Source organism: Coturnix japonica, chromosome 32, assembly GCF_054131305.1.
Source record: "Coturnix japonica strain WE chromosome 32, WE-NBRP24, whole genome shotgun sequence".
Taxonomy (NCBI): domain Eukaryota; kingdom Metazoa; phylum Chordata; class Aves; order Galliformes; family Phasianidae; genus Coturnix; species Coturnix japonica.
The window spans coordinates 1,882,772-1,909,057 of NC_140694.1; the positions used below are offsets into that span (position 1 = coordinate 1,882,772).

The 26,286-nt window shown below is 47.7% G+C and overlaps 4 protein-coding genes across 9 annotated transcripts in view; 3 read left to right on the forward strand and 1 right to left on the reverse strand.

Moving 5' to 3' along the window:
* LOC146755445 (rho GTPase-activating protein 32-like) overlaps positions 1-26,286 on the reverse strand; it is a 329,502-nt gene that overhangs the window by 298,749 nt on the left and 4,467 nt on the right. The window lies entirely within an intron of this gene.
* On the forward strand, positions 13-5,219 carry LOC146755448 (uncharacterized). The gene is made up of 2 exons (XM_085525615.1): positions 13-4,210; positions 4,366-5,219. The coding sequence occupies exon 2, from the start codon at positions 4,432-4,434 to the stop codon at positions 5,095-5,097; it is 666 nt and encodes a 221-aa protein (XP_085381741.1). The 5' UTR covers positions 13-4,210; positions 4,366-4,431; the 3' UTR covers positions 5,098-5,219.
* LOC146755449 (uncharacterized) lies at positions 5,247-10,453 on the forward strand. The gene is made up of 2 exons (XM_085525618.1): positions 5,247-9,444; positions 9,600-10,453. Exon 2 carries the CDS (start codon positions 9,666-9,668, stop codon positions 10,329-10,331), a length of 666 nt encoding a protein of 221 aa, XP_085381744.1. The 5' UTR covers positions 5,247-9,444; positions 9,600-9,665; the 3' UTR covers positions 10,332-10,453.
* LOC146755450 (uncharacterized) lies at positions 10,481-15,687 on the forward strand. Its single transcript, XM_085525617.1, has 2 exons — positions 10,481-14,678; positions 14,834-15,687. Exon 2 carries the CDS (start codon positions 14,900-14,902, stop codon positions 15,563-15,565), a length of 666 nt encoding a protein of 221 aa, XP_085381743.1. The 5' UTR covers positions 10,481-14,678; positions 14,834-14,899; the 3' UTR covers positions 15,566-15,687.

The following is a 26,286-nucleotide window of genomic DNA, read 5'->3' on the forward strand; positions in this document are numbered from 1 at the left end:
TATTCAGTGCTCTACAGCAACGTTCCCTCGGGTTCTGCTGCTGTAAGCAGAGATCAGTGCCTGTCCCTCATCTCTCATGTGAGGAAGCAATAGGACTGGTGTTGGAATGGTGTCTCTCAAGTTCCAATGCAGAGAACTGCTGTGGCCAGCAGCATAAACAGAGAAAACACCAAATATCCTGATTTGTGAGGGACTCGCAAAGTTCACAGAATGATAGAGCAGCTTAGGTGCTTTTTAAGATCCTTTACAGCCCATTTCCTACCCCCTGCCACGGGCTGTTAGCCAGCCACCAGATCAGGCTGCCCAGGCTCCCCATCCAGCCTTCAACCCCTTCAAGGCCTCTCTCTTCACTCAGTGTAGCCCAGGAAAGCCAAAAGGTTGGACACCCACACTGAAACCCACAGCCATTGAAATACACTAAAATTCAATCACAGGGAACCACACTGTTGACCGGCCACCAGCTTGATGGTAACCCCATGTATATGATGGGTCTTTGAGTTCAACCCATCAGCCAGTTGTTCACATGCTTGTATAAGCTGTCTGCTGGACAGTCTGTATATCAAAAGCTTTGTTTAAACCTCCCAAATACCCCACATCCTTAGCCTTCCCTTGGTCCACACAGTGGGAAAGGTTGTCGTATGCATGCCTCCTATTGCACTCTATCTCAAATTAAAATTAGGCCCAAGAGAAGATCCAAAATCATACCAGAAATTTGTAGTAGGCCACTATATTGAGAATTCTATTTTTTGGTGGGAAAATGTTTGAAATACTGAATCATTGCCCTCCCTCACTTATGCATAATAATCAAACAACTGAATCAGAGCTTTGGTTAACCTATCTTCATGAAAAATACATACTAGAAATAGGTCTGCTGAGTGGGAAGTAACTTCAGTTTTTGAGACTTTCTACTAAAGTAAAAGGAACATACAGGGATAAGATAAATTAATTCTATATTATGTCTTTACATGTAAAACATGTAAAGAAAACATCTGAAACTTTCCTAAAAGCTTCCAGTGACAGAAATCCCATAATCTTCCTAGTCCAACTAATTAAATATTAAGTAGTTTTACTAACAGCAAGTCTTCCTAATACCTATTTTTTCTCTTGTTGCAATTAAAGTCCATAGATTCATGTCTTCCTCACTGCAGACACGGAGAAGAAAACATCAATGCTGTTACCTCCAAAAAAAAATAGAACTTTAAAATCTCTTCAAAGAAAAATAGTCTACTGCCTGTAATGTTGAGAGATCAAATAAAACATCTGATACTAACTCAAGTCAAATTTATTCTTGTAGTTCTCCTTCATGCAGGAAACTAAAAGGGAAATTTCTGAGTAGGAAAAAAAGGAATGATTCCTTTTAAAATGCCAAAATGAAACACCAAAGTTGTAACGCTATTACTTTCTTTCCATCCATGTTACCAGCTTTATTAAAATATTGATAAAATTTGTTAAATTTCTAAAATAATTTAAAAGAACCCTCAGCCTCCACTGTCACATTTGGGCATAGTGAATATGTAGGGCTTAGGATTTATTTAGGCTATTGTGTTGTTAATTTGTACCGTAAAGGAAGTAGAGACGTGGAGATGTTTTTCAAGTCTGAATTTAAATTAAGCTGTCCACGTTATTATGATGGATCAATGGCAGATTGCATTGAGAAATGAGGGATGAGTATTTTTTATCAGCAGTCTTGTCTCCCTGGTGGCTTTATCACACTGCCAACACTAACTGCCAACACTAACTGCCAACACTAACTGCCAACACTAACTGCCAACACTAACTGCCAACACTAACTGCCAACACTAACTGCCAACACTAATACATCATAATACTGTCAATATTAAAATACTTCTGCTATTTACTGACTCAAGAGGTATTGCTGGACTATTTTTGTATTCTTACCTCCTCCAAGTTCATAAGCCTCATTAAGAACATCAATGCATTATTATAGCACATTATATTTCTAAAAAGGATAAAAGTCTGCCCACATGGCAATGTGGAATTTGAACAAAATAAACTGCATGACAGGCCCATAAGGCTGCTGAGGCATCATACCCAAATGGGGGAGGGAATCCTACCATAACCTGCTCCATGACCCTTCAGCACGTGTCTTTTTGTGGTCTATCATTTTAAAACATAAAAAGCACTTCCTAGAAAATTCAGATTGATGCAAGGGCTGAACCTCATTCAATCCTGTCTCCCAGTCACTCGAGCTGTACAGAGAATGGAGACCTGAGATAACAGAATTCCTGTAAAATATGTTCTTTATACCTTATAACTAAAAATCCAACCATATATATTCTTTAGAACTGGATTTTGCTTGTTGCCATACCACGGACAAAAGATTCAAAGTAACTTTTCTTGAACACTTGCCTTCTTTTTGATATATCAGGACCATTTTTACTCTATAATCCCTTTGTATTCCTCACTAGCCCACTGTGCCCCATATTTGGGGTATGTTAAAAGTCACACCATATCACCTTCCAACTTCACACACTATAATGTGATTCATTCTTTTATACTGCCGTCACTAAAAAGTTGTCCCAAACAGGGGGATGGGAAGTAGGTTCTTGTAAAGTTCAGCTCCTGTGAGTGTTGGAGGCTGTTTAATTTGTTCTAAAAAGTCCAGAAGCAGATCTATGAATAACCACATAAGGAATAACAAATACATTTCCCTCACCACATTCAAGCTTTAAACTATCAGAAAAGAAAGCAGAAATGAAAAATACTACAATAGGTAGAGGTGTTTTATTCAGGCTTCCTGTTTCACCATCTGTATTGACATTTTTAACACTTCATCACAATGAGAAATTAGAAAAGGAATCGTAATTGTAAATATTGAATATGACTGCTACGTTTTCTCATTCCCTCTCTCATTTGTTATAAGATACTGCAGTGTATCTCGTGTCTCTCTTGTTAGCATTTCATAGAGCACTTCCACAAACATACGTTTGGTCTTGTTCTCAGCACTTTGTTCTGTCACCGCGACAGATGGCTTTACACTGAAGCATATGAAAATATTAAATTCTCCATAAACCTGTTGAAGTATGAAATGTCTGCAAGTAATCACTATCTTGGCAACTACTTCTTTAATACAGGTATTACAGTGTACTATGCAGTGTTCCCATACTGACTTCAGATTTGACATTGCCCACTCTAAACTCAGTTCTCACTCAGCTTATTTAGTAGTAGCACGGCTTGATTCAAAATGATGTCACTTCTAAGCAGAAAAGAGCATTTTAGTTATTGTCTTTCTGATTACCACTGAGTAATAAAATCACATTAGAAAGATTAAATTTAGTCACATCAGGTAATTGTGTCAGCGCATGAAGGAATCTGGAGCACTACAGGACTTGGTTTGTTTCTGTCTCCTCTCTGACATTAAGACAGATGTTATATTTATTTTCAACAGCTGTTGGTAGAACATTGTCCTCGCAGACTTGATTCCAGATTTCTCTCACATCATATTCTATCCTATGGCAAACTGGCCACTAGCTCTGCAAGCTTAAAGAGAGAGCAAAGAGGATGTTCACAATGCTTATCACTCTCATGACACCTATACTAAACCAAGAAAATTCACTTTCAATTTGCAAACCAGGACAAACGTGAATACTCCTTAAACATATATTAACAAAGCAGTCCAGAAAGAACCCTACAGCTCATCTAAGGTTGCAAGGCAGCATGGGCAGGGACACCTCCCATTGGGCCAGGCTACTCCATGCTCCGCCCAGCCCAGCCTTGAGCACTGCCAGAGATGGGGCACCCACAACTGCCTTGGACAGCCTGTATCCAGGCTCAGAAGTTCTTCCAGATATCCAACCTAAAACAATTCTCTTTGTCCTATCACTTTGCTCATGATAAAGTACTCGTCTCTAGCCTTTTCAGGCTGAACAGGCTTCCCCAGAACAAGACCAAGCAAGAGTCTTGACACCATAAAGTCATGGAGTGTGACATCACCGGGCAATGGACTGTGACCTCACAGCTCTGCACTGCTCATACTGGGGCGCAGCAGAGCCTGACCCAGCCGAGCTTGTTCCTGGTGTCTGGCTGAGCACGTTGGCGAGGTCTAGAGACCCAGCGAGGCTTTCTTGGTTTGTGCTGCGGGGTTTTGGGAGCTGTTCTCAGTGCCCAACCCCACCACATTCCCTGTATTTCCCTGGCACTGCCTGGATCAGGCAGCCGGGTCCCAAAAAGCGCAGTCGAGGCAGAGGAGGTGAGAGATGGGGGGTCACATCCCTGGGGTGGCCACAGGGTTCAGGGAGCTGCTAAGGCTGCATCTACAGCCAGCAGGGAATGGGGTGGCTGATGGACCAGGCCACAACTGCTGCCTACCCCAGGACACAAACTGACTATGGCATCTCCTTGCAGCATTTGGGACTCACTCCAGAAGGGGAGCACATTTCCATCTCCTGCTGCCCAGCCCAGAACGTGGCCATGGAGGAGCAGTTCTGTGCCATCTGCCGAGACGCAAGACCTGACACCTACGTGGTGCCCTGCGAGCACCACTTCTGTCTCCGCTGCATCCTGCAGTGGACCTTGAGGAAATTCACCTGCCCGCTCTGCAGGAGGCTCATGAGTACCATCCACTTCGCAGTGCGGGCAGATGGCTCTCTGCCCTGTGTCATCACGCTGCCATCCGAGTACGAGGCAGAGAGCCACGATACAGCCTCCCTGTGGGACGTGGCCGCCCCGCACCCAGCTCCATCGGGCAGCCCCACCGAGCACGGAGAAGAGGAGCTCCCCGGCACGTCCCACACGGCTCCAAGGGATGCAGACGCCGGTCCCAGCCTTACACCCGTCCCCGGGGAGGAGCACGAGCCCCAACGGGAGGCAGCAGCGGCACCTTCAGCCCAGGCCTGCAGCAGCAGCCCCCAACGGGAGGCAGCAGCGGCACCTTCAGCCCAGGCCTGCAGCAGCAGCCCCCAACGGGAGGCAGCAGCGGCACCTTCAGCCCAGGCCTGCAGCAGCAGCAGCCCCACCGCTGCCCAGCGGGGCAGGGACGGCTTGGCCCGCAGGTCCGGCCGCCCCAGGAAGAGGAGGGCCCGCAGCTCCTGGAGCACTTCGCAACCCCGAAAGAAGCCGCCCCCGCGGCACCATTAGCAGCATCCATCGTTGTTAATAAATAACATTGAGAACTACACGGCTGTTCTGCCTCGGTTCTACTCGGAGCAAAACGTGCAGCACGTGGGCGCTGCCCGAAATGGCGGCTGCTGTTCCTGGACTCGGGGCACGAGAGTTATTCAGTGCTCTACAGCAACGTTCCCTCGGGTTCTGCTGCTGTAAGCAGAGATCAGTGCCTGTCCCTCATCTCTCATGTGAGGAAGCAATAGGACTGGTGTTGGAATGGTGTCTCTCAAGTTCCAATGCAGAGAACTGCTGTGGCCAGCAGCATAAACAGAGAAAACACCAAATATCCTGATTTGTGAGGGACTCGCAAAGTTCACAGAATGATAGAGCAGCTTAGGTGCTTTTTAAGATCCTTTACAGCCCATTTCCTACCCCCTGCCACGGGCTGTTAGCCAGCCACCAGATCAGGCTGCCCAGGCTCCCCATCCAGCCTTCAACCCCTTCAAGGCCTCTCTCTTCACTCAGTGTAGCCCAGGAAAGCCAAAAGGTTGGACACCCACACTGAAACCCACAGCCATTGAAATACACTAAAATTCAATCACAGGGAACCACACTGTTGACCGGCCACCAGCTTGATGGTAACCCCATGTATATGATGGGTCTTTGAGTTCAACCCATCAGCCAGTTGTTCACATGCTTGTATAAGCTGTCTGCTGGACAGTCTGTATATCAAAAGCTTTGTTTAAACCTCCCAAATACCCCACATCCTTAGCCTTCCCTTGGTCCACACAGTGGGAAAGGTTGTCGTATGCATGCCTCCTATTGCACTCTATCTCAAATTAAAATTAGGCCCAAGAGAAGATCCAAAATCATACCAGAAATTTGTAGTAGGCCACTATATTGAGAATTCTATTTTTTGGTGGGAAAATGTTTGAAATACTGAATCATTGCCCTCCCTCACTTATGCATAATAATCAAACAACTGAATCAGAGCTTTGGTTAACCTATCTTCATGAAAAATACATACTAGAAATAGGTCTGCTGAGTGGGAAGTAACTTCAGTTTTTGAGACTTTCTACTAAAGTAAAAGGAACATACAGGGATAAGATAAATTAATTCTATATTATGTCTTTACATGTAAAACATGTAAAGAAAACATCTGAAACTTTCCTAAAAGCTTCCAGTGACAGAAATCCCATAATCTTCCTAGTCCAACTAATTAAATATTAAGTAGTTTTACTAACAGCAAGTCTTCCTAATACCTATTTTTTCTCTTGTTGCAATTAAAGTCCATAGATTCATGTCTTCCTCACTGCAGACACGGAGAAGAAAACATCAATGCTGTTACCTCCAAAAAAAAATAGAACTTTAAAATCTCTTCAAAGAAAAATAGTCTACTGCCTGTAATGTTGAGAGATCAAATAAAACATCTGATACTAACTCAAGTCAAATTTATTCTTGTAGTTCTCCTTCATGCAGGAAACTAAAAGGGAAATTTCTGAGTAGGAAAAAAAGGAATGATTCCTTTTAAAATGCCAAAATGAAACACCAAAGTTGTAACGCTATTACTTTCTTTCCATCCATGTTACCAGCTTTATTAAAATATTGATAAAATTTGTTAAATTTCTAAAATAATTTAAAAGAACCCTCAGCCTCCACTGTCACATTTGGGCATAGTGAATATGTAGGGCTTAGGATTTATTTAGGCTATTGTGTTGTTAATTTGTACCGTAAAGGAAGTAGAGACGTGGAGATGTTTTTCAAGTCTGAATTTAAATTAAGCTGTCCACGTTATTATGATGGATCAATGGCAGATTGCATTGAGAAATGAGGGATGAGTATTTTTTATCAGCAGTCTTGTCTCCCTGGTGGCTTTATCACACTGCCAACACTAACTGCCAACACTAACTGCCAACACTAACTGCCAACACTAACTGCCAACACTAACTGCCAACACTAACTGCCAACACTAACTGCCAACACTAATACATCATAATACTGTCAATATTAAAATACTTCTGCTATTTACTGACTCAAGAGGTATTGCTGGACTATTTTTGTATTCTTACCTCCTCCAAGTTCATAAGCCTCATTAAGAACATCAATGCATTATTATAGCACATTATATTTCTAAAAAGGATAAAAGTCTGCCCACATGGCAATGTGGAATTTGAACAAAATAAACTGCATGACAGGCCCATAAGGCTGCTGAGGCATCATACCCAAATGGGGGAGGGAATCCTACCATAACCTGCTCCATGACCCTTCAGCACGTGTCTTTTTGTGGTCTATCATTTTAAAACATAAAAAGCACTTCCTAGAAAATTCAGATTGATGCAAGGGCTGAACCTCATTCAATCCTGTCTCCCAGTCACTCGAGCTGTACAGAGAATGGAGACCTGAGATAACAGAATTCCTGTAAAATATGTTCTTTATACCTTATAACTAAAAATCCAACCATATATATTCTTTAGAACTGGATTTTGCTTGTTGCCATACCACGGACAAAAGATTCAAAGTAACTTTTCTTGAACACTTGCCTTCTTTTTGATATATCAGGACCATTTTTACTCTATAATCCCTTTGTATTCCTCACTAGCCCACTGTGCCCCATATTTGGGGTATGTTAAAAGTCACACCATATCACCTTCCAACTTCACACACTATAATGTGATTCATTCTTTTATACTGCCGTCACTAAAAAGTTGTCCCAAACAGGGGGATGGGAAGTAGGTTCTTGTAAAGTTCAGCTCCTGTGAGTGTTGGAGGCTGTTTAATTTGTTCTAAAAAGTCCAGAAGCAGATCTATGAATAACCACATAAGGAATAACAAATACATTTCCCTCACCACATTCAAGCTTTAAACTATCAGAAAAGAAAGCAGAAATGAAAAATACTACAATAGGTAGAGGTGTTTTATTCAGGCTTCCTGTTTCACCATCTGTATTGACATTTTTAACACTTCATCACAATGAGAAATTAGAAAAGGAATCGTAATTGTAAATATTGAATATGACTGCTACGTTTTCTCATTCCCTCTCTCATTTGTTATAAGATACTGCAGTGTATCTCGTGTCTCTCTTGTTAGCATTTCATAGAGCACTTCCACAAACATACGTTTGGTCTTGTTCTCAGCACTTTGTTCTGTCACCGCGACAGATGGCTTTACACTGAAGCATATGAAAATATTAAATTCTCCATAAACCTGTTGAAGTATGAAATGTCTGCAAGTAATCACTATCTTGGCAACTACTTCTTTAATACAGGTATTACAGTGTACTATGCAGTGTTCCCATACTGACTTCAGATTTGACATTGCCCACTCTAAACTCAGTTCTCACTCAGCTTATTTAGTAGTAGCACGGCTTGATTCAAAATGATGTCACTTCTAAGCAGAAAAGAGCATTTTAGTTATTGTCTTTCTGATTACCACTGAGTAATAAAATCACATTAGAAAGATTAAATTTAGTCACATCAGGTAATTGTGTCAGCGCATGAAGGAATCTGGAGCACTACAGGACTTGGTTTGTTTCTGTCTCCTCTCTGACATTAAGACAGATGTTATATTTATTTTCAACAGCTGTTGGTAGAACATTGTCCTCGCAGACTTGATTCCAGATTTCTCTCACATCATATTCTATCCTATGGCAAACTGGCCACTAGCTCTGCAAGCTTAAAGAGAGAGCAAAGAGGATGTTCACAATGCTTATCACTCTCATGACACCTATACTAAACCAAGAAAATTCACTTTCAATTTGCAAACCAGGACAAACGTGAATACTCCTTAAACATATATTAACAAAGCAGTCCAGAAAGAACCCTACAGCTCATCTAAGGTTGCAAGGCAGCATGGGCAGGGACACCTCCCATTGGGCCAGGCTACTCCATGCTCCGCCCAGCCCAGCCTTGAGCACTGCCAGAGATGGGGCACCCACAACTGCCTTGGACAGCCTGTATCCAGGCTCAGAAGTTCTTCCAGATATCCAACCTAAAACAATTCTCTTTGTCCTATCACTTTGCTCATGATAAAGTACTCGTCTCTAGCCTTTTCAGGCTGAACAGGCTTCCCCAGAACAAGACCAAGCAAGAGTCTTGACACCATAAAGTCATGGAGTGTGACATCACCGGGCAATGGACTGTGACCTCACAGCTCTGCACTGCTCATACTGGGGCGCAGCAGAGCCTGACCCAGCCGAGCTTGTTCCTGGTGTCTGGCTGAGCACGTTGGCGAGGTCTAGAGACCCAGCGAGGCTTTCTTGGTTTGTGCTGCGGGGTTTTGGGAGCTGTTCTCAGTGCCCAACCCCACCACATTCCCTGTATTTCCCTGGCACTGCCTGGATCAGGCAGCCGGGTCCCAAAAAGCGCAGTCGAGGCAGAGGAGGTGAGAGATGGGGGGTCACATCCCTGGGGTGGCCACAGGGTTCAGGGAGCTGCTAAGGCTGCATCTACAGCCAGCAGGGAATGGGGTGGCTGATGGACCAGGCCACAACTGCTGCCTACCCCAGGACACAAACTGACTATGGCATCTCCTTGCAGCATTTGGGACTCACTCCAGAAGGGGAGCACATTTCCATCTCCTGCTGCCCAGCCCAGAACGTGGCCATGGAGGAGCAGTTCTGTGCCATCTGCCGAGACGCAAGACCTGACACCTACGTGGTGCCCTGCGAGCACCACTTCTGTCTCCGCTGCATCCTGCAGTGGACCTTGAGGAAATTCACCTGCCCGCTCTGCAGGAGGCTCATGAGTACCATCCACTTCGCAGTGCGGGCAGATGGCTCTCTGCCCTGTGTCATCACGCTGCCATCCGAGTACGAGGCAGAGAGCCACGATACAGCCTCCCTGTGGGACGTGGCCGCCCCGCACCCAGCTCCATCGGGCAGCCCCACCGAGCACGGAGAAGAGGAGCTCCCCGGCACGTCCCACACGGCTCCAAGGGATGCAGACGCCGGTCCCAGCCTTACACCCGTCCCCGGGGAGGAGCACGAGCCCCAACGGGAGGCAGCAGCGGCACCTTCAGCCCAGGCCTGCAGCAGCAGCCCCCAACGGGAGGCAGCAGCGGCACCTTCAGCCCAGGCCTGCAGCAGCAGCCCCCAACGGGAGGCAGCAGCGGCACCTTCAGCCCAGGCCTGCAGCAGCAGCAGCCCCACCGCTGCCCAGCGGGGCAGGGACGGCTTGGCCCGCAGGTCCGGCCGCCCCAGGAAGAGGAGGGCCCGCAGCTCCTGGAGCACTTCGCAACCCCGAAAGAAGCCGCCCCCGCGGCACCATTAGCAGCATCCATCGTTGTTAATAAATAACATTGAGAACTACACGGCTGTTCTGCCTCGGTTCTACTCGGAGCAAAACGTGCAGCACGTGGGCGCTGCCCGAAATGGCGGCTGCTGTTCCTGGACTCGGGGCACGAGAGTTATTCAGTGCTCTACAGCAACGTTCCCTCGGGTTCTGCTGCTGTAAGCAGAGATCAGTGCCTGTCCCTCATCTCTCATGTGAGGAAGCAATAGGACTGGTGTTGGAATGGTGTCTCTCAAGTTCCAATGCAGAGAACTGCTGTGGCCAGCAGCATAAACAGAGAAAACACCAAATATCCTGATTTGTGAGGGACTCGCAAAGTTCACAGAATGATAGAGCAGCTTAGGTGCTTTTTAAGATCCTTTACAGCCCATTTCCTACCCCCTGCCACGGGCTGTTAGCCAGCCACCAGATCAGGCTGCCCAGGCTCCCCATCCAGCCTTCAACCCCTTCAAGGCCTCTCTCTTCACTCAGTGTAGCCCAGGAAAGCCAAAAGGTTGGACACCCACACTGAAACCCACAGCCATTGAAATACACTAAAATTCAATCACAGGGAACCACACTGTTGACCGGCCACCAGCTTGATGGTAACCCCATGTATATGATGGGTCTTTGAGTTCAACCCATCAGCCAGTTGTTCACATGCTTGTATAAGCTGTCTGCTGGACAGTCTGTATATCAAAAGCTTTGTTTAAACCTCCCAAATACCCCACATCCTTAGCCTTCCCTTGGTCCACACAGTGGGAAAGGTTGTCGTATGCATGCCTCCTATTGCACTCTATCTCAAATTAAAATTAGGCCCAAGAGAAGATCCAAAATCATACCAGAAATTTGTAGTAGGCCACTATATTGAGAATTCTATTTTTTGGTGGGAAAATGTTTGAAATACTGAATCATTGCCCTCCCTCACTTATGCATAATAATCAAACAACTGAATCAGAGCTTTGGTTAACCTATCTTCATGAAAAATACATACTAGAAATAGGTCTGCTGAGTGGGAAGTAACTTCAGTTTTTGAGACTTTCTACTAAAGTAAAAGGAACATACAGGGATAAGATAAATTAATTCTATATTATGTCTTTACATGTAAAACATGTAAAGAAAACATCTGAAACTTTCCTAAAAGCTTCCAGTGACAGAAATCCCATAATCTTCCTAGTCCAACTAATTAAATATTAAGTAGTTTTACTAACAGCAAGTCTTCCTAATACCTATTTTTTCTCTTGTTGCAATTAAAGTCCATAGATTCATGTCTTCCTCACTGCAGACACGGAGAAGAAAACATCAATGCTGTTACCTCCAAAAAAAAATAGAACTTTAAAATCTCTTCAAAGAAAAATAGTCTACTGCCTGTAATGTTGAGAGATCAAATAAAACATCTGATACTAACTCAAGTCAAATTTATTCTTGTAGTTCTCCTTCATGCAGGAAACTAAAAGGGAAATTTCTGAGTAGGAAAAAAAGGAATGATTCCTTTTAAAATGCCAAAATGAAACACCAAAGTTGTAACGCTATTACTTTCTTTCCATCCATGTTACCAGCTTTATTAAAATATTGATAAAATTTGTTAAATTTCTAAAATAATTTAAAAGAACCCTCAGCCTCCACTGTCACATTTGGGCATAGTGAATATGTAGGGCTTAGGATTTATTTAGGCTATTGTGTTGTTAATTTGTACCGTAAAGGAAGTAGAGACGTGGAGATGTTTTTCAAGTCTGAATTTAAATTAAGCTGTCCACGTTATTATGATGGATCAATGGCAGATTGCATTGAGAAATGAGGGATGAGTATTTTTTATCAGCAGTCTTGTCTCCCTGGTGGCTTTATCACACTGCCAACACTAACTGCCAACACTAACTGCCAACACTAACTGCCAACACTAACTGCCAACACTAACTGCCAACACTAACTGCCAACACTAACTGCCAACACTAATACATCATAATACTGTCAATATTAAAATACTTCTGCTATTTACTGACTCAAGAGGTATTGCTGGACTATTTTTGTATTCTTACCTCCTCCAAGTTCATAAGCCTCATTAAGAACATCAATGCATTATTATAGCACATTATATTTCTAAAAAGGATAAAAGTCTGCCCACATGGCAATGTGGAATTTGAACAAAATAAACTGCATGACAGGCCCATAAGGCTGCTGAGGCATCATACCCAAATGGGGGAGGGAATCCTACCATAACCTGCTCCATGACCCTTCAGCACGTGTCTTTTTGTGGTCTATCATTTTAAAACATAAAAAGCACTTCCTAGAAAATTCAGATTGATGCAAGGGCTGAACCTCATTCAATCCTGTCTCCCAGTCACTCGAGCTGTACAGAGAATGGAGACCTGAGATAACAGAATTCCTGTAAAATATGTTCTTTATACCTTATAACTAAAAATCCAACCATATATATTCTTTAGAACTGGATTTTGCTTGTTGCCATACCACGGACAAAAGATTCAAAGTAACTTTTCTTGAACACTTGCCTTCTTTTTGATATATCAGGACCATTTTTACTCTATAATCCCTTTGTATTCCTCACTAGCCCACTGTGCCCCATATTTGGGGTATGTTAAAAGTCACACCATATCACCTTCCAACTTCACACACTATAATGTGATTCATTCTTTTATACTGCCGTCACTAAAAAGTTGTCCCAAACAGGGGGATGGGAAGTAGGTTCTTGTAAAGTTCAGCTCCTGTGAGTGTTGGAGGCTGTTTAATTTGTTCTAAAAAGTCCAGAAGCAGATCTATGAATAACCACATAAGGAATAACAAATACATTTCCCTCACCACATTCAAGCTTTAAACTATCAGAAAAGAAAGCAGAAATGAAAAATACTACAATAGGTAGAGGTGTTTTATTCAGGCTTCCTGTTTCACCATCTGTATTGACATTTTTAACACTTCATCACAATGAGAAATTAGAAAAGGAATCGTAATTGTAAATATTGAATATGACTGCTACGTTTTCTCATTCCCTCTCTCATTTGTTATAAGATACTGCAGTGTATCTCGTGTCTCTCTTGTTAGCATTTCATAGAGCACTTCCACAAACATACGTTTGGTCTTGTTCTCAGCACTTTGTTCTGTCACCGCGACAGATGGCTTTACACTGAAGCATATGAAAATATTAAATTCTCCATAAACCTGTTGAAGTATGAAATGTCTGCAAGTAATCACTATCTTGGCAACTACTTCTTTAATACAGGTATTACAGTGTACTATGCAGTGTTCCCATACTGACTTCAGATTTGACATTGCCCACTCTAAACTCAGTTCTCACTCAGCTTATTTAGTAGTAGCACGGCTTGATTCAAAATGATGTCACTTCTAAGCAGAAAAGAGCATTTTAGTTATTGTCTTTCTGATTACCACTGAGTAATAAAATCACATTAGAAAGATTAAATTTAGTCACATCAGGTAATTGTGTCAGCGCATGAAGGAATCTGGAGCACTACAGGACTTGGTTTGTTTCTGTCTCCTCTCTGACATTAAGACAGATGTTATATTTATTTTCAACAGCTGTTGGTAGAACATTGTCCTCGCAGACTTGATTCCAGATTTCTCTCACATCATATTCTATCCTATGGCAAACTGGCCACTAGCTCTGCAAGCTTAAAGAGAGAGCAAAGAGGATGTTCACAATGCTTATCACTCTCATGACACCTATACTAAACCAAGAAAATTCACTTTCAATTTGCAAACCAGGACAAACGTGAATACTCCTTAAACATATATTAACAAAGCAGTCCAGAAAGAACCCTACAGCTCATCTAAGGTTGCAAGGCAGCATGGGCAGGGACACCTCCCATTGGGCCAGGCTACTCCATGCTCCGCCCAGCCCAGCCTTGAGCACTGCCAGAGATGGGGCACCCACAACTGCCTTGGACAGCCTGTATCCAGGCTCAGAAGTTCTTCCAGATATCCAACCTAAAACAATTCTCTTTGTCCTATCACTTTGCTCATGATAAAGTACTCGTCTCTAGCCTTTTCAGGCTGAACAGGCTTCCCCAGAACAAGACCAAGCAAGAGTCTTGACACCATAAAGTCATGGAGTGTGACATCACCGGGCAATGGACTGTGACCTCACAGCTCTGCACTGCTCATACTGGGGCGCAGCAGAGCCTGACCCAGCCGAGCTTGTTCCTGGTGTCTGGCTGAGCACGTTGGCGAGGTCTAGAGACCCAGCGAGGCTTTCTTGGTTTGTGCTGCGGGGTTTTGGGAGCTGTTCTCAGTGCCCAACCCCACCACATTCCCTGTATTTCCCTGGCACTGCCTGGATCAGGCAGCCGGGTCCCAAAAAGCGCAGTCGAGGCAGAGGAGGTGAGAGATGGGGGGTCACATCCCTGGGGTGGCCACAGGGTTCAGGGAGCTGCTAAGGCTGCATCTACAGCCAGCAGGGAATGGGGTGGCTGATGGACCAGGCCACAACTGCTGCCTACCCCAGGACACAAACTGACTATGGCATCTCCTTGCAGCATTTGGGACTCACTCCAGAAGGGGAGCACATTTCCATCTCCTGCTGCCCAGCCCAGAACGTGGCCATGGAGGAGCAGTTCTGTGCCATCTGCCGAGACGCAAGACCTGACACCTACGTGGTGCCCTGCGAGCACCACTTCTGTCTCCGCTGCATCCTGCAGTGGACCTTGAGGAAATTCACCTGCCCGCTCTGCAGGAGGCTCATGAGTACCATCCACTTCGCAGTGCGGGCAGATGGCTCTCTGCCCTGTGTCATCACGCTGCCATCCGAGTACGAGGCAGAGAGCCACGATACAGCCTCCCTGTGGGACGTGGCCGCCCCGCACCCAGCTCCATCGGGCAGCCCCACCGAGCACGGAGAAGAGGAGCTCCCCGGCACGTCCCACACGGCTCCAAGGGATGCAGACGCCGGTCCCAGCCTTACACCCGTCCCCGGGGAGGAGCACGAGCCCCAACGGGAGGCAGCAGCGGCACCTTCAGCCCAGGCCTGCAGCAGCAGCCCCCAACGGGAGGCAGCAGCGGCACCTTCAGCCCAGGCCTGCAGCAGCAGCCCCCAACGGGAGGCAGCAGCGGCACCTTCAGCCCAGGCCTGCAGCAGCAGCAGCCCCACCGCTGCCCAGCGGGGCAGGGACGGCTTGGCCCGCAGGTCCGGCCGCCCCAGGAAGAGGAGGGCCCGCAGCTCCTGGAGCACTTCGCAACCCCGAAAGAAGCCGCCCCCGCGGCACCATTAGCAGCATCCATCGTTGTTAATAAATAACATTGAGAACTACACGGCTGTTCTGCCTCGGTTCTACTCGGAGCAAAACGTGCAGCACGTGGGCGCTGCCCGAAATGGCGGCTGCTGTTCCTGGACTCGGGGCACGAGAGTTATTCAGTGCTCTACAGCAACGTTCCCTCGGGTTCTGCTGCTGTAAGCAGAGATCAGTGCCTGTCCCTCATCTCTCATGTGAGGAAGCAATAGGACTGGTGTTGGAATGGTGTCTCTCAAGTTCCAATGCAGAGAACTGCTGTGGCCAGCAGCATAAACAGAGAAAACACCAAATATCCTGATTTGTGAGGGACTCGCAAAGTTCACAGAATGATAGAGCAGCTTAGGTGCTTTTTAAGATCCTTTACAGCCCATTTCCTACCCCCTGCCACGGGCTGTTAGCCAGCCACCAGATCAGGCTGCCCAGGCTCCCCATCCAGCCTTCAACCCCTTCAAGGCCTCTCTCTTCACTCAGTGTAGCCCAGGAAAGCCAAAAGGTTGGACACCCACACTGAAACCCACAGCCATTGAAATACACTAAAATTCAATCACAGGGAACCACACTGTTGACCGGCCACCAGCTTGATGGTAACCCCATGTATATGATGGGTCTTTGAGTTCAACCCATCAGCCAGTTGTTCACATGCTTGTATAAGCTGTCTGCTGGACAGTCTGTATATCAAAAGCTTTGTTTAAACCTCCCAAATACCCCACATCCTTAGCCTTCCCTTGGTCCACACAGTGGGAAAGGTTGTCGTATGCATGCCTCCTATTGCACTCTATCTCAAATTAAAATTAGGCCCAAGAGAAGATCCAAAATCATACCAGAAATTTGTAGTAGGCCACTATATTGAGAATTCTATTTTTTGGTGGGAAAATGTTTGAAATACTGAATCATTGCCCTCCCTCACTTATGCATAATAATCAAACAACTGAATCAGAGCTTTGGTTAACCTATCTTCATGAAAAATACATACTAGAAATAGGTCTGCTGAGTGGGAAGTAACTTCAGTTTTTGAGACTTTCTACTAAAGTAAAAGGAACATACAGGGATAAGATAAATTAATTCTATATTATGTCTTTACATGTAAAACATGTAAAGAAAACATCTGAAACTTTCCTAAAAGCTTCCAGTGACAGAAATCCCATAATCTTCCTAGTCCAACTAATTAAATATTAAGTAGTTTTACTAACAGCAAGTCTTCCTAATACCTATTTTTTCTCTTGTTGCAATTAAAGTCCATAGATTCATGTCTTCCTCACTGCAGACACGGAGAAGAAAACATCAATGCTGTTACCTCCAAAAAAAAATAGAACTTTAAAATCTCTTCAAAGAAAAATAGTCTACTGCCTGTAATGTTGAGAGATCAAATAAAACATCTGATACTAACTCAAGTCAAATTTATTCTTGTAGTTCTCCTTCATGCAGGAAACTAAAAGGGAAATTTCTGAGTAGGAAAAAAAGGAATGATTCCTTTTAAAATGCCAAAATGAAACACCAAAGTTGTAACGCTATTACTTTCTTTCCATCCATGTTACCAGCTTTATTAAAATATTGATAAAATTTGTTAAATTTCTAAAATAATTTAAAAGAACCCTCAGCCTCCACTGTCACATTTGGGCATAGTGAATATGTAGGGCTTAGGATTTATTTAGGCTATTGTGTTGTTAATTTGTACCGTAAAGGAAGTAGAGACGTGGAGATGTTTTTCAAGTCTGAATTTAAATTAAGCTGTCCACGTTATTATGATGGATCAATGGCAGATTGCATTGAGAAATGAGGGATGAGTATTTTTTATCAGCAGTCTTGTCTCCCTGGTGGCTTTATCACACTGCCAACACCAACTGCCAACACCAACTGCCAACACCAACTGCCAACACCAACTGCCAACACCAACTGCCAACACCAACTGCCAACACCAACTGCCAACACCAACTGCCAACACCAACTGCCAACACCAACTGCCAACACCAACTGCCAACACCAACTGCCAACACCAACTGCCAACACCAACTGCCAACACCAACTGCCAACACCAACTGCCAACACCAACTGCCAACACCAACTGCCAACACCAACTGCCAACACCAACTGCCAACACCAACTGCCAACACCAACTGCCAACACCAACTGCCAACACCAACTGCCAACACCAACTGCCAACACCAACTGCCAACACCAACTGCCAACACCAACTGCCAACACCAACTGCCAACACCAACTGCCAACACCAACTGCCAACACCAACTGCCAACACCAACTGCCAACACCAACTGCCAACACCAACTGCCAACACCAACTGCCAACACCAACTGCCAACACCAACTGCCAACACCAACTGCCAACACCAACTGCCAACACCAACTGCCAACACCAACTGCCAACACCAACTGCCAACACCAACTGCCAACACCAACTGCCAACACCAACTGCCAACACCAACTGCCAACACCAACTGCCAACACCAACTGCCAACACCAACTGCCAACACCAACTGCCAACACCAACTGCCAACACCAACTGCCAACACCAACTGCCAACACCAACTGCCAACACCAACTGCCAACACCAACTGCCAACACCAACTGCCAACACCAACTGCCAACACCAACTGCCAACACCAACTGCCAACACCAACTGCCAACACCAACTGCCAACACCAACTGCCAACACCAACTGCCAACACCAACTGCCAACACCAACTGCCAACACCAACTGCCAACACCAACTGCCAACACCAACTGCCAACACCAACTGCCAACACCAACTGCCAACACCAACTGCCAACACCAACTGCCAACACCAACTGCCAACACCAACTGCCAACACCAACTGCCAACACCAACTGCCAACACCAACTGCCAACACCAACTGCCAACACCAACTGCCAACACCAACTGCCAACACCAACTGCCAACACCAACTGCCAACACCAACTGCCAACACCAACTGCCAACACCAACTGCCAACACCAACTGCCAACACCAACTGCCAACACCAACTGCCAACACCAACTGCCAACACCAACTGCCAACACCAACTGCCAACACCAACTGCCAACACCAACTGCCAACACCAACTGCCAACACCAACTGCCAACACCAACTGCCAACACCAACTGCCAACACCAACTGCCAACACCAACTGCCAACACCAACTGCCAACACCAACTGCCAACACCAACTGCCAACACCAACTGCCAACACCAACTGCCAACACCAACTGCCAACACCAACTGCCAACACCAACTGCCAACACCAACTGCCAACACCAACTGCCAACACCAACTGCCAACACCAACTGCCAACACCAACTGCCAACACCAACTGCCAACACCAACTGCCAACACCAACTGCCAACACCAACTGCCAACACCAACTGCCAACACCAACTGCCAACACCAACTGCCAACACCAACTGCCAACACCAACTGCCAACACCAACTGCCAACACCAACTGCCAACACCAACTGCCAACACCAACTGCCAACACCAACTGCCAACACCAACTGCCAACACCAACTGCCAACACCAACTGCCAACACCAACTGCCAACACCAACTGCCAACACCAACTGCCAACACCAACTGCCAACACCAACTGCCAACACCAACTGCCAACACCAACTGCCAACACCAACTGCCAACACCAACTGCCAACACCAACTGCCAACACCAACTGCCAACACCAACTGCCAACACCAACTGCCAACACCAACTGCCAACACCAACTGCCAACACCAACTGCCAACACCAACTGCCAACACCAACTGCCAACACCAACTGCCAACACCAACTGCCAACACCAACTGCCAACACCAACTGCCAACACCAACTGCCAACACCAACTGCCAACACCAACTGCCAACACCAACTGCCAACACCAACTGCCAACACCAACTGCCAACACCAACTGCCAACACCAACTGCCAACACCAACTGCCAACACCAACTGCCAACACCAACTGCCAACACCAACTGCCAACACCAACTGCCAACACCAACTGCCAACACCAACTGCCAACACCAACTGCCAACACCAACTGCCAACACCAACTGCCAACACCAACTGCCAACACCAACTGCCAACACCAACTGCCAACACCAACTGCCAACACCAACTGCCAACACCAACTGCCAACACCAACTGCCAACACCAACTGCCAACACCAACTGCCAACACCAACTGCCAACACCAACTGCCAACACCAACTGCCAACACCAACTGCCAACACCAACTGCCAACACCAACTGCCAACACCAACTGCCAACACCAACTGCCAACACCAACTGCCAACACCAACTGCCAACACCAACTGCCAACACCAACTGCCAACACCAACTGCCAACACCAACTGCCAACACCAACTGCCAACACCAACTGCCAACACCAACTGCCAACACCAACTGCCAACACCAACTGCCAACACCAACTGCCAACACCAACTGCCAACACCAACTGCCAACACCAACTGCCAACACCAACTGCCAACACCAACTGCCAACACCAACTGCCAACACCAACTGCCAACACCAACTGCCAACACCAACTGCCAACACCAACTGCCAACACCAACTGCCAACACCAACTGCCAACACCAACTGCCAACACCAACTGCCAACACCAACTGCCAACACCAACTGCCAACACCAACTGCCAACACCAACTGCCAACACCAACTGCCAACACCAACTGCCAACACCAACTGCCAACACCAACTGCCAACACCAACTGCCAACACCAACTGCCAACACCAACTGCCAACACCAACTGCCAACACCAACTGCCAACACCAACTGCCAACACCAACTGCCAACACCAACTGCCAACACCAACTGCCAACACCAACTGCCAACACCAACTGCCAACACCAACTGCCAACACCAACTGCCAACACCAACTGCCAACACCAACTGCCAACACCAACTGCCAACACCAACTGCCAACACCAACTGCCAACACCAACTGCCAACACCAACTGCCAACACCAACTGCCAACACCAACTGCCAACACCAACTGCCAACACCAACTGCCAACACCAACTGCCAACACCAACTGCCAACACCAACTGCCAACACCAACTGCCAACACCAACTGCCAACACCAACTGCCAACACCAACTGCCAACACCAACTGCCAACACCAACTGCCAACACCAACTGCCAACACCAACTGCCAACACCAACTGCCAACACCAACTGCCAACACCAACTGCCAACACCAACTGCCAACACCAACTGCCAACACCAACTGCCAACACCAACTGCCAACACCAACTGCCAACACCAACTGCCAACACCAACTGCCAACACCAACTGCCAACACCAACTGCCAACACCAACTGCCAACACCAACTGCCAACACCAACTGCCAACACCAACTGCCAACACCAACTGCCAACACCAACTGCCAACACCAACTGCCAACACCAACTGCCAACACCAACTGCCAACACCAACTGCCAACACCAACTGCCAACACCAACTGCCAACACCAACTGCCAACACCAACTGCCAACACCAACTGCCAACACCAACTGCCAACACCAACTGCCAACACCAACTGCCAACACCAACTGCCAACACCAACTGCCAACACCAACTGCCAACACCAACTGCCAACACCAACTGCCAACACCAACTGCCAACACCAACTGCCAACACCAACTGCCAACACCAACTGCCAACACCAACTGCCAACACCAACTGCCAACACCAACTGCCAACACCAACTGCCAACACCAACTGCCAACACCAACTGCCAACACCAACTGCCAACACCAACTGCCAACACCAACTGCCAACACCAACTGCCAACACCAACTGCCAACACCAACTGCCAACACCAACTGCCAACACCAACTGCCAACACCAACTGCCAACACCAACTGCCAACACCAACTGCCAACACCAACTGCCAACACCAACTGCCAACACCAACTGCCAACACCAACTGCCAACACCAACTGCCAACACCAACTGCCAACACCAACTGCCAACACCAACTGCCAACACCAACTGCCAACACCAACTGCCAACACCAACTGCCAACACCAACTGCCAACACCAACTGCCAACACCAACTGCCAACACCAACTGCCAACACCAACTGCCAACACCAACTGCCAACACCAACTGCCAACACCAACTGCCAACACCAACTGCCAACACCAACTGCCAACACCAACTGCCAACACCAACTGCCAACACCAACTGCCAACACCAACTGCCAACACCAACTGCCAACACCAACTGCCAACACCAACTGCCAACACCAACTGCCAACACCAACTGCCAACACCAACTGCCAACACCAACTGCCAACACCAACTGCCAACACCAACTGCCAACACCAACTGCCAACACCAACTGCCAACACCAACTGCCAACACCAACTGCCAACACCAACTGCCAACACCAACTGCCAACACCAACTGCCAACACCAACTGCCAACACCAACTGCCAACACCAACTGCCAACACCAACTGCCAACACCAACTGCCAACACCAACTGCCAACACCAACTGCCAACACCAACTGCCAACACCAACTGCCAACACCAACTGCCAACACCAACTGCCAACACCAACTGCCAACACCAACTGCCAACACCAACTGCCAACACCAACTGCCAACACCAACTGCCAACACCAACTGCCAACACCAACTGCCAACACCAACTGCCAACACCAACTGCCAACACCAACTGCCAACACCAACTGCCAACACCAACTGCCAACACCAACTGCCAACACCAACTGCCAACACCAACTGCCAACACCAACTGCCAACACCAACTGCCAACACCAACTGCCAACACCAACTGCCAACACCAACTGCCAACACCAACTGCCAACACCAACTGCCAACACCAACTGCCAACACCAACTGCCAACACCAACTGCCAACACCAACTGCCAACACCAACTGCCAACACCAACTGCCAACACCAACTGCCAACACCAACTGCCAACACCAACTGCCAACACCAACTGCCAACACCAACTGCCAACACCAACTGCCAACACCAACTGCCAACACCAACTGCCAACACCAACTGCCAACACCAACTGCCAACACCAACTGCCAACACCAACTGCCAACACCAACTGCCAACACCAACTGCCAACACCAACTGCCAACACCAACTGCCAACACCAACTGCCAACACCAACTGCCAACACCAACTGCCAACACCAACTGCCAACACCAACTGCCAACACCAACTGCCAACACCAACTGCCAACACCAACTGCCAACACCAACTGCCAACACCAACTGCCAACACCAACTGCCAACACCAACTGCCAACACCAACTGCCAACACCAACTGCCAACACCAACTGCCAACACCAACTGCCAACACCAACTGCCAACACCAACTGCCAACACCAACTGCCAACACCAACTGCCAACACCAACTGCCAACACCAACTGCCAACACCAACTGCCAACACCAACTGCCAACACCAACTGCCAACACCAACTGCCAACACCAACTGCCAACACCAACTGCCAACACCAACTGCCAACACCAACTGCCAACACCAACTGCCAACACCAACTGCCAACACCAACTGCCAACACCAACTGCCAACACCAACTGCCAACACCAACTGCCAACACCAACTGCCAACACCAACTGCCAACACCAACTGCCAACACCAACTGCCAACACCAACTGCCAACACCAACTGCCAACACCAACTGCCAACACCAACTGCCAACACCAACTGCCAACACCAACTGCCAACACCAACTGCCAACACCAACTGCCAACACCAACTGCCAACACCAACTGCCAACACCAACTGCCAACACCAACTGCCAACACCAACTGCCAACACCAACTGCCAACACCAACTGCCAACACCAACTGCCAACACCAACTGCCAACACCAACTGCCAACACCAACTGCCAACACCAACTGCCAACACCAACTGCCAACACCAACTGCCAACACCAACTGCCAACACCAACTGCCAACACCAACTGCCAACACCAACTGCCAACACCAACTGCCAACACCAACTGCCAACACCAACTGCCAACACCAACTGCCAACACCAACTGCCAACACCAACTGCCAACACCAACTGCCAACACCAACTGCCAACACCAACTGCCAACACCAACTGCCAACACCAACTGCCAACACCAACTGCCAACACCAACTGCCAACACCAACTGCCAACACCAACTGCCAACACCAACTGCCAACACCAACTGCCAACACCAACTGCCAACACCAACTGCCAACACCAACTGCCAACACCAACTGCCAACACCAACTGCCAACACCAACTGCCAACACCAACTGCCAACACCAACTGCCAACACCAACTGCCAACACCAACTGCCAACACCAACTGCCAACACCAACTGCCAACACCAACTGCCAACACCAACTGCCAACACCAACTGCCAACACCAACTGCCAACACCAACTGCCAACACCAACTGCCAACACCAACTGCCAACACCAACTGCCAACACCAACTGCCAACACCAACTGCCAACACCAACTGCCAACACCAACTGCCAACACCAACTGCCAACACCAACTGCCAACACCAACTGCCAACACCAACTGCCAACACCAACTGCCAACACCAACTGCCAACACCAACTGCCAACACCAACTGCCAACACCAACTGCCAACACCAACTGCCAACACCAACTGCCAACACCAACTGCCAACACCAACTGCCAACACCAACTGCCAACACCAACTGCCAACACCAACTGCCAACACCAACTGCCAACACCAACTGCCAACACCAACTGCCAACACCAACTGCCAACACCAACTGCCAACACCAACTGCCAACACCAACTGCCAACACCAACTGCCAACACCAACTGCCAACACCAACTGCCAACACCAACTGCCAACACCAACTGCCAACACCAACTGCCAACACCAACTGCCAACACCAACTGCCAACACCAACTGCCAACACCAACTGCCAACACCAACTGCCAACACCAACTGCCAACACCAACTGCCAACACCAACTGCCAACACCAACTGCCAACACCAACTGCCAACACCAACTGCCAACACCAACTGCCAACACCAACTGCCAACACCAACTGCCAACACCAACTGCCAACACCAACTGCCAACACCAACTGCCAACACCAACTGCCAACACCAACTGCCAACACCAACTGCCAACACCAACTGCCAACACCAACTGCCAACACCAACTGCCAACACCAACTGCCAACACCAACTGCCAACACCAACTGCCAACACCAACTGCCAACACCAACTGCCAACACCAACTGCCAACACCAACTGCCAACACCAACTGCCAACACCAACTGCCAACACCAACTGCCAACACCAACTGCCAACACCAACTGCCAACACCAACTGCCAACACCAACTGCCAACACCAACTGCCAACACCAACTGCCAACACCAACTGCCAACACCAACTGCCAACACCAACTGCCAACACCAACTGCCAACACCAACTGCCAACACCAACTGCCAACACCAACTGCCAACACCAACTGCCAACACCAACTGCCAACACCAACTGCCAACACCAACTGCCAACACCAACTGCCAACACCAACTGCCAACACCAACTGCCAACACCAACTGCCAACACCAACTGCCAACACCAACTGCCAACACCAACTGCCAACACCAACTGCCAACACCAACTGCCAACACCAACTGCCAACACCAACTGCCAACACCAACTGCCAACACCAACTGCCAACACCAACTGCCAACACCAACTGCCAACACCAACTGCCAACACCAACTGCCAACACCAACTGCCAACACCAACTGCCAACACCAACTGCCAACACCAACTGCCAACACCAACTGCCAACACCAACTGCCAACACCAACTGCCAACACCAACTGCCAACACCAACTGCCAACACCAACTGCCAACACCAACTGCCAACACCAACTGCCAACACCAACTGCCAACACCAACTGCCAACACCAACTGCCAACACCAACTGCCAACACCAACTGCCAACACCAACTGCCAACACCAACTGCCAACACCAACTGCCAACACCAACTGCCAACACCAACTGCCAACACCAACTGCCAACACCAACTGCCAACACCAACTGCCAACACCAACTGCCAACACCAACTGCCAACACCAACTGCCAACACCAACTGCCAACACCAACTGCCAACACCAACTGCCAACACCAACTGCCAACACCAACTGCCAACACCAACTGCCAACACCAACTGCCAACACCAACTGCCAACACCAACTGCCAACACCAACTGCCAACACCAACTGCCAACACCAACTGCCAACACCAACTGCCAACACCAACTGCCAACACCAACTGCCAACACCAACTGCCAACACCAACTGCCAACACCAACTGCCAACACCAACTGCCAACACCAACTGCCAACACCAACTGCCAACACCAACTGCCAACACCAACTGCCAACACCAACTGCCAACACCAACTGCCAACACCAACTGCCAACACCAACTGCCAACACCAACTGCCAACACCAACTGCCAACACCAACTGCCAACACCAACTGCCAACACCAACTGCCAACACCAACTGCCAACACCAACTGCCAACACCAACTGCCAACACCAACTGCCAACACCAACTGCCAACACCAACTGCCAACACCAACTGCCAACACCAACTGCCAACACCAACTGCCAACACCAACTGCCA